The 16,284-nt window shown below is 41.6% G+C and overlaps 1 protein-coding gene across 1 annotated transcript in view; it reads left to right on the top strand.

The window, feature by feature from the left end:
- Positions 1 to 4,590: 4,590 nt before the first annotated feature.
- Positions 4,591 to 16,284, top strand: part of HMGA2 (high mobility group AT-hook 2) — a 45,297-nt gene continuing 33,603 nt past the window's right edge. The window contains exons 1-2 of the mRNA XM_052640569.1: positions 4,591 to 4,701; positions 7,310 to 7,396. Coding sequence (XP_052496529.1) covers positions 4,591 to 4,701; positions 7,310 to 7,396 — 198 coding nt within the window. The remainder of the gene's footprint in view (positions 4,702 to 7,309; positions 7,397 to 16,284) is intronic.

Genomic DNA, 16,284 nt, shown 5'->3' with positions numbered 1-16,284 from the left:
GGCTCCTCTATCCATGTGATTTTCCCAGCAAGAATCCTGGAATGGGTTGCCGTTTCCTCCTCCAGTGGGTTTTCCCAACCCAGGGATTGAAGCCGCATCTCCTGTGCCTCCAGCATTGCAGACAGATTCTTTATGGCTGAGCCACTGGGAAAGCCCACCCCAGGGTGGTAGACATTCCTGTATCTGATTTAAGAGCTGCTGGATAGTATACCAAGACCAAGACGGGCTGACGCTATAATGTTAACAGATGAGCCATGGAAATGAAACTATGCCACCTCTGTTCCACTTCTATGACTTTTGACAAAAAGAATGCTCTGAGAATCCTCACACTTTTAGGTATTCAATAAATGTTTGTTGAAGGACCTATGTATTGGACAGAAGAGAATAAGTATTTCTAAGAGTAAATGAGAGACTACCAACAGGTAAACAGATTTTAAATGAGCACCTAGCTGTTTTCAAAGCGTCTCTCCAGTTCTGAATGAATTACATTCCTGGGTCCTGAGAGAGTAAGAGGTGAGATTACTGCCAAACCAATTCAACACGTATTTGTTAAGTGAACGAAGGAACAAATTAATTTTGTTTGGTGATCCTTTGTCTACAGGACTTGAAAGCCTATCCAAACCACCACCTCACCCACCCCCATCAAAATGCTAACTTAGTAGTGTATATTCTTTCTTGGTGATCCTGTAGGAAAACTCTTAGAGATTATCATTCTTACATTTCATTAAATACTAAACATCTTTTAAAAGGCACGATTACTAAAACTCGAACTGTGAGTTTGAGGAGTGCAAATAAGTTGATGTTAAAACACTGGAAGTATTTTTCGGAAATATGTGTTTGTGGAGAAGGAAATGGCAAGCCACTCCAGTATTCTTGCCTGGAAAAGTCCATGGACAGAGGAGCCTGGCAGGCTGCAGTCCATGGGGTTACATGACTGAGCATGTGTGCATGAGGGTGGAGGGTGATGGGTTGGTAGCAATAAACTGGTAGAACAAAAAAAAAAGAAAGAAATATGTGTTTGCCCTGTGCTATACTGATCTTCTAGATACTGAACATATGTATATGTGTGTATATATATATGTATATATGTGTGTGAATATATGCTATACATCACATTCAATAATTATTAATTACAATTTTTTCTGTGACCCTATACAGATTTACTTCCAAAGTATCTTGCTTTAATAAATCTCTGGTTAATTATGTATAAAATACATACAGGATTAATTCAATCAGTTATAATCTGAGAAAATCCTTTAATCATTCTTTAACTTATGAATATGTTAAAGGATAAATATTTGATAAAGTACAATGTGAGAACTTCAATACCTTCATCACAGATGCATTTTCTTTTAATCGGAATAATTTTGATTATTCTGAATAATTTTGAAGATATTTTAATATATGTAATGCTTTTCTCATCCTATGGTACACTTGTAAAATAGTAAATTAGTATGTCTATTATGAACAAAAGTCTATTATGAACTAAATACTACCTACATACAAATGGTGCAAAAAACAGGTGTTAGAAATACTACCTCTCCCCATGAAATTTACTTCCAATTTACAGACAAGACACAATTAGAGAACAAAATATGATGCATTTAAAAAGTCTATTAGAGTTGGAAGAACCCTCAGAGATTTTAATCCTAAAATCTCAGATTTATCCTAAAATCCTCTCAGTTGAGAAATGAGGGCAGAAAACATATAGAAACTGGAAAAAAGTATAGCTTCCAGGAATGAAAATATATAAAAGGGCTACATGCAGTATTTGTTTCCTATCTTTCTGATTATAAATTCAAAAAGGGTCAAACAGTCTGATAGCAAAGCGACAATGGTCCAAAAATAAGTGGTTCTCACCCCCATTTTTCTTCTGCGCTGTTCTTAGAGTCAAGGATTAACGCAAAAATAAAATTCTGGAATCCCTTCTTGCCCGCTCTGTTTGTTTTTATAATCCAAGAATATGATGTGCCCAACTTCATAACTGGCTAGCTGAAATCTTCAGTGATTTCTCCTACACTCATCCTCAGAATTTTATCTCTAGTCCAAGCAAAAAAAAACCCAGAAGCCCATTTTGTATGTGTATGTAAACTGCACACCACTGTGTGAATGTGATCACATTAAAATACGTGCAAACTTGGCAGTTAGGAAATGTCACTGCAATCGTTAGGACGTGAAATTTCAATCTCTTTGATGAAGATACCATCTTTCAGCCAAGCCCTGGCAGAAAATCTTAGGTTCCTGTTAGACCCCTCTTTCCCCAGTCAGCTGCCGGGCTCCATCCGGAGGGATGGGGGCTCTCCTTTTCCATCACAGTTAAGCGTTCCCAGACTCAGGAGAAACCCTGGGTTTCTGCAGGGCACTCAATATGCAGCTAAGTGTCCCAGCTCTGTAAAGGGCAGCTGGAAATGGATTTAAAATGGCAACGCGGACCAATCAGCGCCGCCGCGCCAGAAGCAGACATTTACACGCGCCTCCTCCACAGGCACAGAGGAACCTGGCGGTGCCTAACTCCCTACTTAGGGCTGTAAAGTAGACGTTTTTTAATTCCACGGTGGTCTGTATTTGGGGGAAAGAAAAAAATCTTTCTTGAGTAAAAGTTTTTATTTTGGAATTGGCCCAAAATAATTTTGGGTGTGATGTGTGAAAATCTGAACCTAATTTTTTCATTTTTTTGTTATTCAAGGATGAAAAGAGGTACATTTTTAAATGTACTCCACCTTTTTCAAAACGGACTGGGGTCATTATGGTGTTCACATAACTAAGAAACAGCCCAGGCTATAAAATTAGGACTTGGCAGAAAGGGAGTTCCTAGGGAGAAGGTTAAATCGAGGTAAACTGAAGGGAGAGCTGGACAGTTGGCGCAATTGTGGAGTTAGGAAGCATGCGGTCCGCTCGTTAGGCAACTCCTCTACCCTGCGAGCGCTGGAAGCCGGATGCATAGAGCCAGTCGAAGGGAGGTTTCGCTCGCCTTCAGCCCTTCCCAGAGAAAAACGCTCAGTGGAGGCTGGTGCGCTCGTGTGCCTATGTGCACACTGTTTGCAAGTGTGCATGTGTTTCTGCGTGCATATGTGCATACAAGTGCGCGCGTGTTTGTTTACATGTGTTTATGCCTGCATGTGTCTGTGGGAGTGTGCACGTGTATCTAAGTGCACGTGTGTGGATTTGCGAGCAAGTCTCTGTGTGTGTGTGTGTGTGTGTGTGTGTGTGTGTACGCGCGCGCGTTCTCGATGGGTCGTGCAATCTGCGAGGACGGTATTCCGGCACAGAGCAGGGCTGTGGGGTCTTGTTCCTACTCCCCTTCATTTGATCCTACTCCCAGGAAACTAGAACTCTGCCGCGCGTGCAGCCAGACGCTTCCTGCAGAGTGTTGGCTCAGCATCGTAGAGGTGCAGGTAAAGGCCAAGCCCCTAAACGCGGCTCCGGGGCAGCCACATTCCCGCGCCTTTCTAGGACAGCCGCCCAGGAGCGACCTCGGGCGGCGGGCGGGGCTAGGCCGGCGGCTAGCCGGCCCGGGATTCCCGGCCTGTCCCTTTAACCCCGCCGTGAGGCGGGAGCACGTGAGCGGGGCTCCGGGTGGCACCCGGGCGCCGCCGCCGCGGAGGCAGTTGTATTTCGAACACTGCCTCTGGCCCGCGGCCAGGCGCCTTGGCTCGGCGGTCTGCCTGGCCTCCCTCCTCCTCATACTTTTCCTCCAGCGCAGCCCCCTCCCCTTTATCCGCCCACGATTAGAGGTGGGCACTCCCCCCATCTCGCCGCCCCCTCCCCAAGCACACACACACTCAACCCGCTCGAATTCTGGGGTAGAAACTCAGAAAACTTCCAGCCTGGGCAGCGCGCGCTTGGTGCAGGACGCAGGAGTAATCAGCCCGTCCCCCTCCAACTCTCCGGTGCCGCTGCCGCCCGCTCCCGCCACCCGAGAAGGAACGGTGCCACCCACCGCTCCGTCCCCTGCCTGCGCCCAGTGCCCGACCGGATCCCCGCAGAATCTCCCCATCCTCCCTTCGCTTTCCGACTGCCCAAGGCGTTATTTGTTTTCTCTCTCTTTCTCTTTCTTGCTCTGCGAGCGCGGAGCGGGGGGGAAGAGGAGGAGGAATTCTTTCCCCGCCTAACATTTCAAGGGACACAATTCACTCCAAGTCTCTTCCCTTTCCAAGCCGCTTCCGAAGTGCTCCCGGTGACCGCAACTTCTGATCCCAAACTGAGAGGGGAGCCTCCCAACTTCAATTCCTCTTTTCCTTCTCCCTCGCTTTCCTCCTCCTCTCACTACCTCCACCTCCACCGCCACCTCCACCTCCGGCACCCACCCACCGCTGCCGCCGCCACCAGCAGCGCCTCCTTCTCTCCTCCTCCTCCTCCCCTCTTCTCTCTTTTTGGCAGCCGCTGGACGTCCGGTGTTGATGGTGGCAGCGGCGGCAGCCTAAGCAGCAGCAGCCCTCGCCGCACGCCAGCTCTCGCCCACCCCGCCTCATTCTCCAGCCCTACCTCGCAATCTCCCGAAAGGTGCCGGGCTGATTCAGGGCGACAGGCGAAGCGGCTGCAGCGGCGGTAGGAGCGGCGGCGGCAGCGGTAGCGGCGGCGGGAGGCAGGATGAGCGCACGCGGTGAAGGCGCCGGGCAGCCGTCCACTTCAGCCCAGGGACAACCTGCCGCCCCGGCGCCTCAGAAGAGAGGACGCGGCCGACCCAGGAAGCAGCAGCAAGTCAGTACGCGGGCGGGGTGGGGGCAGTAGCCCACCTCCGCTACCTCCGCGAGGGCCCCGCGACGCGCGGCCACCCTAGCGCGGGAGTCCAGGCGCCACGGCCGCCGCACGCCGCCGCGGGGGCGGGCTGCGGAGTCCGCGGCGCGAGTGCGCGGCTGAACCCCGCTCCCCTCCGGGCCGGGAGCTGGGAGCCGCGGCGGGCGGCCGGGTGCGAGCAGGAGGTGGGGTCGGGCGAAGCGTCCTCGGACTTTCGCTATTGTGCCCGGCCCGAGTGGCGCGGTGTCTCCTGGCGACGGGAAACGGCCGGGTCCGACAAACCGGGACTTGCCAAGTACTTTCCTAGTCGCTTTACAGTGGCCCGGGAGGCAGGGGTCCTCTGGCGGGTCAGGGTTGGAGGGGCTGAAGTCTTGGGGGCCCGGAGGCTCTTTCTCCCGCCAACCCGGGCTGCTCGCTGGCCAGGAACTGGCGCGCCGCAGCCGCCCCCTTGGCGCCCTCCCCAAGTTCTCGGTGGCCTGAGACTCGCGCCCTCCCGACAAAGAACTCGTGGGCCCGCCCGGTTCTGTTAGGGCTCTTTAAATGCGGCGCGGCGTCCGATCTGCGGCCGCCGCTGCTGAGGTGTCCCAGGAAAGGGGCTGCAGGAGATCCTGCGTCCCCACGGGACAGGATTAACTAGTTTGGCTAAGGGCGCAGTGGAAAGTAGTGTCCAAGAGGGTGCACGGTAGCTAGGGTCACTTCCTCGCCAGGCGCCCAGTCCCCCTTTTGCCTCCGGATCCCGCGCCTCAGCGCTGCAGACATTAAATGTACCCTTCCAGAACGAGTGGCTGGGGGCTGGGAGGGGACGATCGAGGGGCGCCCGGGACCCCGCCGAGTGGAGGGTTTTGTCTGCGGATGCAACCAATTAAGCGTGCAGCCGGCGCTTGCAGAGCTGCGCGCAGCGCCCAGGGCGGAGGGGTTTTGTTCGCGGCAATTTCCAAGCCTTCGCGGGTAGGGCTTGAGCGGGACTTGTCTATTGAGAACATTTAAACTCCGCTTCCGCGGGCTTTAAAACTACTTCTGCGTTCTTTAGCTTTAAAGCGCTTCTTTCAGGGCAAATAGGCCGAGTAGAAAATAATCCTAGAGTCCCAAAGCTACCTAGAGCAAGGTGGGGAAACTGAACAATGTTTGCTTGCCATTGCGTTTTAGAAAAGCTGTTGTACCTTTTTGAAATCATCAAAGGAAACAAGCCAATCTAGAGGCCCCAGAGTTTTCCCGCTCTGCCCGAGCGACACTTTACACGGCGTTAGGATCCTGTTTTACACCTCCCAGGAAGTCACTGCCCTTCCCCCCGCCCTTGTTTCCCACCCGCCACCCAGCTTTCTCAAACTCTGCTAATTGCCCCCCACCTCTGAAAAATAATCCAAATAAAATTGCAGCGGGGTCTGGAGGTGATTGAAGGTTTTACCTTTGAGTTAAGGCAGAGTTCACAAAGAAAGAAAAATGTGTCTCCGATGTTTCTCCGGATGTGCCCACTGGCGCTAGTGGTCCCACAGAAGCTTGCAGGAAACCTTTCCCAGATTGTCTAAATAGGATGCGAATTTTCATTGAAGACTTTAATGCATTTTAAGCTAATTAGTCTCATTTAATCACCGAATCTGAATGAAATGTTAATTGATGATTCACTGGATAAATATTTAGGATCTGGAATATTAATCATCGCATTCTCTTAACCACTTGAGTATTTACTACTTGGCATAGAAGCCATTTAAAGTTTTGCTAAACCTATTGATAGTTTCAATTTCTCCATCCCAGACACTTGCATTCCTTCTCACTACCACCCGCCCCCCCTACCCCTTTTAGTTTCCTTCAGTTCATCCCCATAAGAGTTTTCCCAAAAGAAAGTTTTGGGGAAAATGCTTATTTTTATCAAAAGATATTTAAATGTAGACTGGAGACCATGCCTGCATCTCCAAAGGGAAGTGAAGAATTGAAGCAATTATCTAGATAATTCAAGCAAAGCCTTCCACAACGGAGTTACCCTAATTATTTGGAAATTTTAGGAGGAATGGAGTTATTTTAAGTTGAAAAAGTTGGATAATTGCTCCAATATTTTACTCAATGTGTCGATTGAGTCATAATTGACTTACAATGCAGATATACAGAATGATCAAAAGCCACCTTTTCAGTATGGGAGATTGTTGAAATATTTATGATGTTAGCTTCATATTTCTGTTGTTTAAAATGGTAGTACAGTGGAGAGTAGTATTTGTGTAAAATGCTTATTATTTCTCTCAGTTGCCAAATACACAACCTTGCATATTTTGCACTTTAAGGATACATAACTTTCTTTCTGGAACATGCAACCTTGTCAGCCTTTGTTACCTTTCTCTGGTTGAAATAGAATCTAGTTTTCATATGCAAAATAGAATTTCCTCTTTTAATCCCTGGATTAAAAGTCTAGTTATTTCCCCTTTCTGTAAACTCTGTACCAGCATCATCCATTTGTGCTTGAATTGAATGTGTTCCAACGGTTCTGTTGAGCAGCACAGGCAGAAAATACATCTATAGAGTCAGGGTCAATTTCTTTCAGACATTCTTGCCACAACACAATTTTTTTTTCCCTCGAAACTAGGAGCCAACCGGTGAGCCCTCTCCTAAGAGACCAAGGGGAAGACCCAAAGGCAGCAAAAACAAGAGTCCCTCCAAAGCAGCTCAAAAGGTGAGAGATTTAAGTCCTCCCAACTTTCTCAACACCCATAGGAACCTCCTTGTAATTTTCCCATTCTAGATCCACACCTAAGGATTTCTCCCAAGTGGGTGACCCAAGACTCATTTCCTTCATTTACTATTGGTGAGATTTCCAAGAATATACTTAGCATAAAAAGTTCATGAAGCTGCTTGGGGTTGTTTTTAAACAATCACCAAATAATAAGAAACTTAAAGCAGAGATGGGGGTGGGGGGGAGGTAAGAGAGAAAAGAATAAACAAATAAGATTTGTACCAAAAAAAAAAAAGATTTGCACCAGTTGTGAAATAGTTAAAAAAAAAAAAAGTATAGATTTTGTTTGGCAGTGAAGTTTTTGCAATTTCCTTAAAAAATAATAAAGATTAATTTACTTTGTGCTTATTTACATGATTACTGGAAAACCAAATCCCACTCTTCAAGTTAAGGACTTTGCCAAATAGGTGATAATTAGAAGTAAATTCAATTATAGGATTCTGGGGGGAAAATTCACAAATTTTACAGCTTTAAATGTGCTGATAAAGTATTTTGCTTGTTTGCCATCAACCTGCAATATAATACATCATCGTCTCTCAAAAGCCTTTCCATCTCAGGTGATACAGAAATGTTCTGAATAGGACAATGAGAAATTTTTAAAACAAATGTTTGACTCATTTATTGTACATTTTGGGGCAGAATAGAACCCAACGAAGTGTAACTTCCAGTGTTTTTCTTTATAAATTTTAAATTGCAGTTTAAAAACTTCATGTTTGATGGTATTTGAACTCACAAAGAAGAAATATCTCAGGATCAGTGCATACACAGAGAAGTGAAGGTGAAGACAAAAATCACAATTTTTAAGCTTTACAAATAAATCAGAAAAACGTTTCTGTATTTTATTTGTAGGTTTGTATACTTGTTAAAAACAAAGGTTCAAAATTCAGAAGTCAATTTTTATGTATCTTTACAGTAGATTTGAGTATACTATGTACAGTGTTTGTTAAGAATAACTATATGCTCATCTTTGGGGAATTAATGTTTTGTGTGGTTTTCTCTATGACTGTGAACACTAACCATATTATATTTGATAGGTTTCAGTGTTGTAAACTACCATAGCAACCAGGGATACATATAAAGTTATTTAGGGAGCAACTGTGAGTTTTTGTCTGTTTTAAGTCTTGAACAGAGCTGAAAGAGCAGATTTCTAATATACTTAAATATAATTGCTTCTCAGAGTGGAGATTTAATCATGCTTATATTTAATCAATACACTTTAAAGTAGTTCTAAATTATCTTGTCATTTAAAAATGACAATATATAATCTGGTATTACTAACATGAATACTTTGGTTTTTTTTTACCTGCTTTATTAAATTAAACAAAAAGGGCTAATTTACCAAAGAAGTTTTTTTGTTGTTGTTTCGGAAGTTAATTTTATCTTAATTTGACTCTAATGGAATGGCAAAGGAATATCTTGGTAGCTAGCTGACAGACATTTAAACTATGATGTAATTGCCCTGAAAAATGCATCATTATAACATTTGCCAGGAAAAAAAATCTGTAAATCTCATCATAAATAAATTATTTAAAATTTAATATAAAAGAGGGAAAATTATCTCTCAGATTTTACTGTATTACATTTTATGAATGAGTAAAGATATGCTTCTGTCACCTTTTCTTCATTTTGAAAAGTTTGCCAGTGACTAACAAAATCTTCTATTGACAAAAGGAAAGCTGAGACTTGTGCCTAATTTACCACTTAAAGCAAAATAACAGAAAGTTGGTCTCTTCCCAAGTAAGGTGTAACTTATTTTTAGTTACTTTGGTGATAGGTGTTTATAAATGACCCTTAGGCTACTCATCTTTCTGATAATTCTTCATGTGTATGCATATAACATTACAACTTCCAAACCAGAAGTAGGATTTCTTTTTCCCAAGGAAAGTTTTCTCTGAAATCTTTCATTCTTCCAGACAAAAGTATTTCACACACTTCTGTTATAAAAGTTCCCTTTCTAATAAAACTGGATAAATATTTTTGCTCAGAACATGACTGTTATAGTTCTTCAGTTTTATAAATTACGCTTCATTTGGAAAAGATAATACTTCACAAAATAATGAATGACATTGATGAATTATTCATGGCATGAGTAAACTTAAGGTATTTTCAGTTTCAGATCAGTATTTATTGAGTTTGCTTTTACCTTATATAAGCATGATTATCAAACATATTTTTTGTCAAACATATATTCTAACAAAACATATTTTTGTTAGGACTTTGAAAAGCAATTTTTTTTGGAAAAAGTTACATTGTTCATATCATGTAAGATAAACATACCCTGCTAGACTGACCAGGGTAGGGATGAGAAGTCTTCTGTGATTAATAAATTGGGAATTCTCCTACAAACCAAAGCTCATCATAATGGAAAATATATAACAAAAACTGGTAAGTATTTAAGAGAACAGAGCTCTAAAATTAGAGAAGATGCAATGTACACTGGGATCCTGATGATGCTGTATGTTTAAATTTTCTTGCTGCTCGAAATTTCTTTACTTACACAGTTTGTATTTGGACTCAGTAACTGGCCTTGGGGCATTTGAAAACAAAGCTGCTTGTTGGAAAATTAGCAATGTGAAACTTGACAATGCATGTGGAAAGTTGCAAGACCAAGTGGAGGACTACTAAATTAGCTATCACTTTAATTTCAGGCCACATTCAATATAAAATTGATTTGTGTAATACAAAAAACAAACATTTATGAAAACACAATTTGTTATGCTTGGAACTTTTGGAAGAGAATGTAACTATTCTTGACTTTGCTTCTAGTCCATTATGACAAGTTCTCATGGATAACCATTATGTAGAAATTCTAGTTATTCCCAAGAGCACCAGTCTGAGTGCTCAAAATTCATCCCTGAACCAGAGTCATATTGTTATCTTAATAAAAGATCAGAAGTTAATGTTTTCCTGAATAAATAATTTATTCATGTTGAGTATGCATGTGTGTGTGTCTTGACCCTTTTATTTATGTGTTAGTTTGAGATATACCTGTGACCAGTTGCCTCATAATTTCCTTTTTGTTTTATTTTGTTTTCCTCTCCTGTTTGTGCTGAATGAAAATACTTTGTATTTTCATATTTCTCATGTTTGGAAAGTAGAAAGATATAATCTCCTTTAGTTTAGGGTTTTTGTTGTGGCTTTTAAATCATAAAAGAACACTGGAGGGATTTCTCAGAAGTCAAAGTCATCTGTAAGTCTCAAGCCAATTGTCTTTCAGGTGCTTTTAGAAAAAAAGAAAAAATTCTGAGATTGAATTAAATTTAATTGACAGAACTGCACATAAAATAGATCTCAGGTGTGAGATAGCCTTCCTTCATATCATAGACATTCCTGAACTTCCTTTGGACTTTAGGTATAGTAAAGAGAAAAAGCACAAAATGAAAATAGGGTTTAGGTAAAGTGTACTTCAAATAATGTATTCAGACAAACACTTGATTTATATTTTCCATTTGCCTATACAAAGAAAACCTGATATGAATTGGATACTATAAAGAAATAAAGAAATTGTCCCTTTTCTAATCATGTTCCTTCCTCGAAAAGTGGTTGATTTTTCACAAATGATTAATAACACTATGCACAGATATTTTAGAAGGAAAGAATGGGGTTTCCTCATCATTTCAGACAAATGTTCAAGCATAGATGCTGAGTGAGGGCATGATTTTTTTGCAGGATATAGTAGGTCCAACTGAAGACAGGAACCAAAAGCATCATTATAGGTAAGTCAGGGAAAGATTGAATTGGAGGTTGTGGTACAATTCTAGCTTATAGCTTGTATGTTACTAATATGACTTAGTTTGAATTCCTCTGTTTTTATAGGCAAGCAATTTCCACTGGTACTCAGGGCTCAAGGATACAGATGATTCCAGTCAGGTGGAGTTACATAAAGCCCAGTTGTTGTCTCCATTATCTTGGTATTTTAGGCTGTTCTACCTAAACAGTTGCCTCCTTTTTTTCACTTCACTTTCCAGAGAGGACGGAGCCTTAATGTATCAGTAAATTCTCTTTCACAGTGCCTTTGAGTCATCGTAGATAATGATCCAAACATGGAAGATTCAAATGCATTTGAGTTATTTTCTGAAGTCCCTTTACTTTAGGGGACCCAGAAATCTCTTTCTTTGGCAGTTATCATGCTGAACTTTTTCATCGAAAGCCTCTCATTACTTTGACTGACCTCCAGCGCTGGCTCATTTTTATCTCAAGGTCTCAACAGATCATTTTGCTCAAGAGAACACTCCAGATTGGCATTCTGTTTCCTTTTCAGTTCTTTTTAAAGACTAGATGGGTGCTGAAGAGCATTTAATGTTAGTTAAATCATTCAGACCTATCTTATCTTGTTACCTGACTTTCTGCAGTTTCCAGAACTCACTTGGGAACCATATAGTTTGGCACAAGGGTGGAACAATGAATTTTAGTATCCTTAATTCTGAAATTGTCAGCTCTTGAGTTTTTGTTCTGCCAACCAGGAGAAAAAGGTAAATGGAAAATGGATTCCATTTTAGGCTGCTGCTTTATTATTCTATATTGCTTTAATCTACTGAACATTGCTGAATGGCATCTTCTGATTGATTCAGCAAGGAGCAGTCACAGCCATTTTTTTTTCTCCAGAATAATGTAAGGAACAGTTTGTTTGGAAGGTCACCCATGTGAACTCTCATATCATTGCTATTGATTTCTCTGATTACAAAAGAGGAAGAAAGAACCGTTTAAAGAGGAGAATCCTAAACTTTGAAAATAGCTTTTCCTGTCATTTTGGCCTTGGCTTTAATTTTGTTTTTGTATAAGTGAAGACAGGCATGTGTAAATAATGACATGGGAGTTGACAACAAGGACTTCCTTGGGGAAAATGAGCATGAACTACAATGGACGATAGAATTCACTTTTATTTCCTCTTTGAAAATATGTACTGATGGAAAGATTGTAATTGTTTTTAAAGACTGAAATGGTTGCACGTACAGTTGGGAAACTCATCGAACTAGATTAGCATAAAGGTTAAGTGAGAATTACTTATCATTTAGTGTGACAGTCAGTCCAGTGGATTTTGATTACCACAGCACATTGATTTACACTGTATTTTTGAAAGAACTACTAAAAGAAATAAATGTGACTTTCTATACTCTTTTAGGTGGCTCCATTTGCTCTTAAGTCTGTCGGTCTTGGTCATATATACATATATTTGTAAAAATACATGGAAACAAAGCAGGGTACCACTGAGCTGATAGTTTCTCTAGCTCTTTTGTGTGTTTGTGTATAGACTCGCTGACTGATTTAGAGTAGGGGCATTCTGACTTCCATGCATTATCACAGTGCGCTGTGAGCATTTAGAATAACAAAAAGATTAATAGCTATCTAAATTTGACCCAGAAGTCAGAAGTAGATATTGCACTTGGTTCTCAGTCTCAGCTTTTGCCTATGTCTTTATAGGAAACTCAGAAATATTTTAGTCTTAACTACTCATTTGATTTCCACCCTGGAAGTGTTGTGTGGTTTTTTTTGTTTTTTTTTTTCATAATTTCCCCCAGGGATCAAACCTGGGTCCTCCTGCATTGCAAACAGATTCTTTACCATCTGAGCCACCAGGAAAGCCCCACATTTCCCCATGGATACTTATATGGGACTGTCTCCCAGAAGAACAGACCTTTTATTGCATTAAAATCAGATGAGGTCTCAATTCCACCACTTAAACACGTGGATAGATTGCTTAATCGCCCAGTTGGGGGTTAGTAATAGCTGCCTTACATAAGTAAGACAATGCTCAGAAAATCACTCATTACTTTGGAAACTTACAGAATTGGGAGGGTGGTTTTTTTTGTTGTTGTTTTCTACTTTTTGGCCTTTCGTTTGGGTGTGTGAGATCTTGATCTTAGTTCCTCACCAAAAATTGAACCTGTGCCCCCTGCAGTTGGAGCACAGAGTCTTAAAACTGGACCCCCAGGGAAGTCCCAGGGAGGTTTGTTTTTTTTTTTTTAAGTAACATTTCAAAATATGGAGGGAATTAAGAAATTACATTGGTTTACCCACTCTAGTATTCTTGCCTGGAGAATCCCATGGATAGAGGAGCCTGGCAGCTACAGTCCACAGGGTCGCAGAGTTGGACACGACTGAGCAACTAACACTTTTCTACCTAGTGCTTTGACTTTTATCAGCCTTACCTTACATGTATAGCTCTGTTAATCTTCTGATGTAGGCTTTGTGGTCTTCATTCCACAAATGAGAAAACTGATTCAGAGACATAGACTGTGACATGTCTAAAGTTAAGCTGTCGTAAATGGGAGCATCTGGATTTGAGTTCAAATCCAATTCTAAAACTTATGATTGTTCCATATTATGTGCTGTCAAATACTTTGTAAAATATTTGCTACAAGGTAGATTATGTTTTCTCCAGTAACCAGAAACATAGGTTGGAAGTTAGGTTTTGAGAAACCTTTGCTGGGCAGTTCTATATAAGCTTATAAAGGCATTGGGAGTATGGGCCCTCTGCAACCCACCCTCACAAATTTCTGGCCCCCAAGTAAACCAGAAGGCTGTGCCTTTGAAGATCATGGCACATCCAGAAGTTTTTTTATTTGTTAAAGAAGGAGCTGGATGAAATGTCTTCTAAAGCCCTACCAAGCCGTAGAATTCTGATGGCAAGAGGGAAATAAGACACACAGGTGATATAAATACCAGAGTGACTTTCCGTCCTTCCTTCATGCAATAAATACGTAGTGAGTACATCTTATGCACCAGACACTAATGCTAAGCACCCTTTCCAAGTTCAAGAGTTCTATTTGCTAGATGAGTTTCCTTTCTTAATTAATTTTTTAGTGCTAATACATTTAAGAGCCTGGAGTACCAGAACTTCTTAGGGGCAGAAATAATTACATTTCCTACTTAACATTCTTCCCAACCCTCATGAATCTACAGTTCTGAATCTGAACTTCTTTGAAAAGAGAAAAACACGAATGAAGACAAGTCAAGAGGGAATAACGTTTCTAAAATATGACAGTTGCAAATATTAATGTAACGGTGCTGATAATAGTCTGAAATTCAGTTCTTACAAATGCAGAATTCCCACCCTCGCTCCCTACTCACCCACCCTGAGATAAGCAGTTAAGTATTTAGAGTAAGTTATTGTCTGAATTATGCATGGGTTCGTAGCGTGGAACCAAATTCCAGTCTGGCAAAGGAAAACCAAATATACACTTCCACAGTATTGCATATGTTGTTATATTAAAAACAAAACAGGCCTCCAAAATGTTTTGTTTGTTTTCTATTGAAAAATAATATCCTGAAGAGCGTTAAACACAGGAAAAAAAAAGTTAAAGCCAGTGTTTTCCAATATGTAAAATTCCTGGATCTATGCTGGTTTACAAATGAAAATCCTAACTGGTTTTACAGGCTTTGTGAAGTTTGATCAGAATGATTAAATAATGTGGGTTTTAAGGAACAATGAAAACCTCCCAGATCGCCGCCACACAGCACAGCTAATGTGCTTCTTGTGGATGTCGTCTCAGAAGAGGGTTTCAGCTTACATGTAATACTGGCCCCAAGACCAAGGAGCAAGTTCACTTTTAACAAGTCCAAGTGATAATCAGGATACTTTGCCCTTCAGTTAATGGTGCAAATTTTATTTTTGAAGAGACTTTTTGTAAATGGGAAGCTCGGCTTAAAGACTTCTCCTTTGCTGGGCTTTCTCGCTCTATGAGAGATTTGCTTTCTCTAACTCTGAAATGTAGTGAAACAACCCTCTTTGAGAAAACAACCCTCTTCAACAGATTTTAGATACACCCGATCACATCATGGATCTGGAAGCATAACCACCATACAGAAAAGCCTAGCATAGAAGCGCCATTAGCCTTTAAGATCTCAAGCAAACTCCTGCTCTCAACCGCACCTACCATTCCCAGGCCCATTAAAAAGGATTTCTATCTTCCATGTTTGTATAATTTACTACTGAGTAAACTGCAATCTTACAGTCACTCCTAAAGATTAAATCAGACACTGCTTCTGTATTAGGGAATTTTCTACTCCTATAACTCACAATGTATCAACCAGAGGGTTTCTTAAAAGCTTCATTCTTAAGGTGACAGATGGGTGTAATGGAATATTTGCATTGACTGAACCTTCTATGAGATTGGACTAATTTGAAGGGAAACTTTCCCTTTAAGAGTTCGATCACATTAGAAGTGAAAGAACATATATTGAACACCTCCCTTATGGCTGCCACATCACTTCTCACTGGAGGCATTAGCTCCATTTCACACCTGAACCCAAATTAAGGTTTTCAGGGACCTGCCCAAACTCATAAAGCCAACATCGCAGAGCAGAGATTTGAGCCTTAGCTTTCCAGACCGGAGTCTGTGTTCCTCCCTCTCTCGGAGACAACACTCAGAAAGAATGTGTGATTTGCTGGGCACCTCTAGTTACTCATGCCCTTCTGACTGAAGGTAAGACAAGGCTACCAATCCCTGAGAAGAAATGATTGCTTTGTGGAACCATTCAAAGTAGTGACCCCTACTACTATGATTCAGAGTTCCCAAATCTGATGCTTAGCTGGAGTTAATTGATAATTTCAGTTAACTAAGATGTCTTTTTATAGTAGCAAATATATGAATGCTAAAGGAAGGTAGCATTGTTAGGAGAATAAGAGTCTGGGCTTTAGAGTCCAGCAGAACTGGGTTCAAATCTGCTTTGTGTGCAGACTGAGTTATTCACCTTGTCTATTTAAGACTTAATTGCTCTTTGCAGAATAAGAGAAATAACAATAGCTGCCTATACGGCTGTTGTAAAGATTTAAGTAACACATGCGAATGACTTGGCCCAGTGCCTAGGGTACTTTAAATACTTCA

The sequence above is a fragment of the Budorcas taxicolor genome, chromosome 5 (genome assembly GCF_023091745.1).
Source record: "Budorcas taxicolor isolate Tak-1 chromosome 5, Takin1.1, whole genome shotgun sequence".
NCBI lineage: Eukaryota > Metazoa > Chordata > Mammalia > Artiodactyla > Bovidae > Budorcas > Budorcas taxicolor.
The sequence above is the reverse complement of the archived record's forward strand: the minus strand, read 5'-3'. Positions and strand labels throughout refer to the sequence as shown.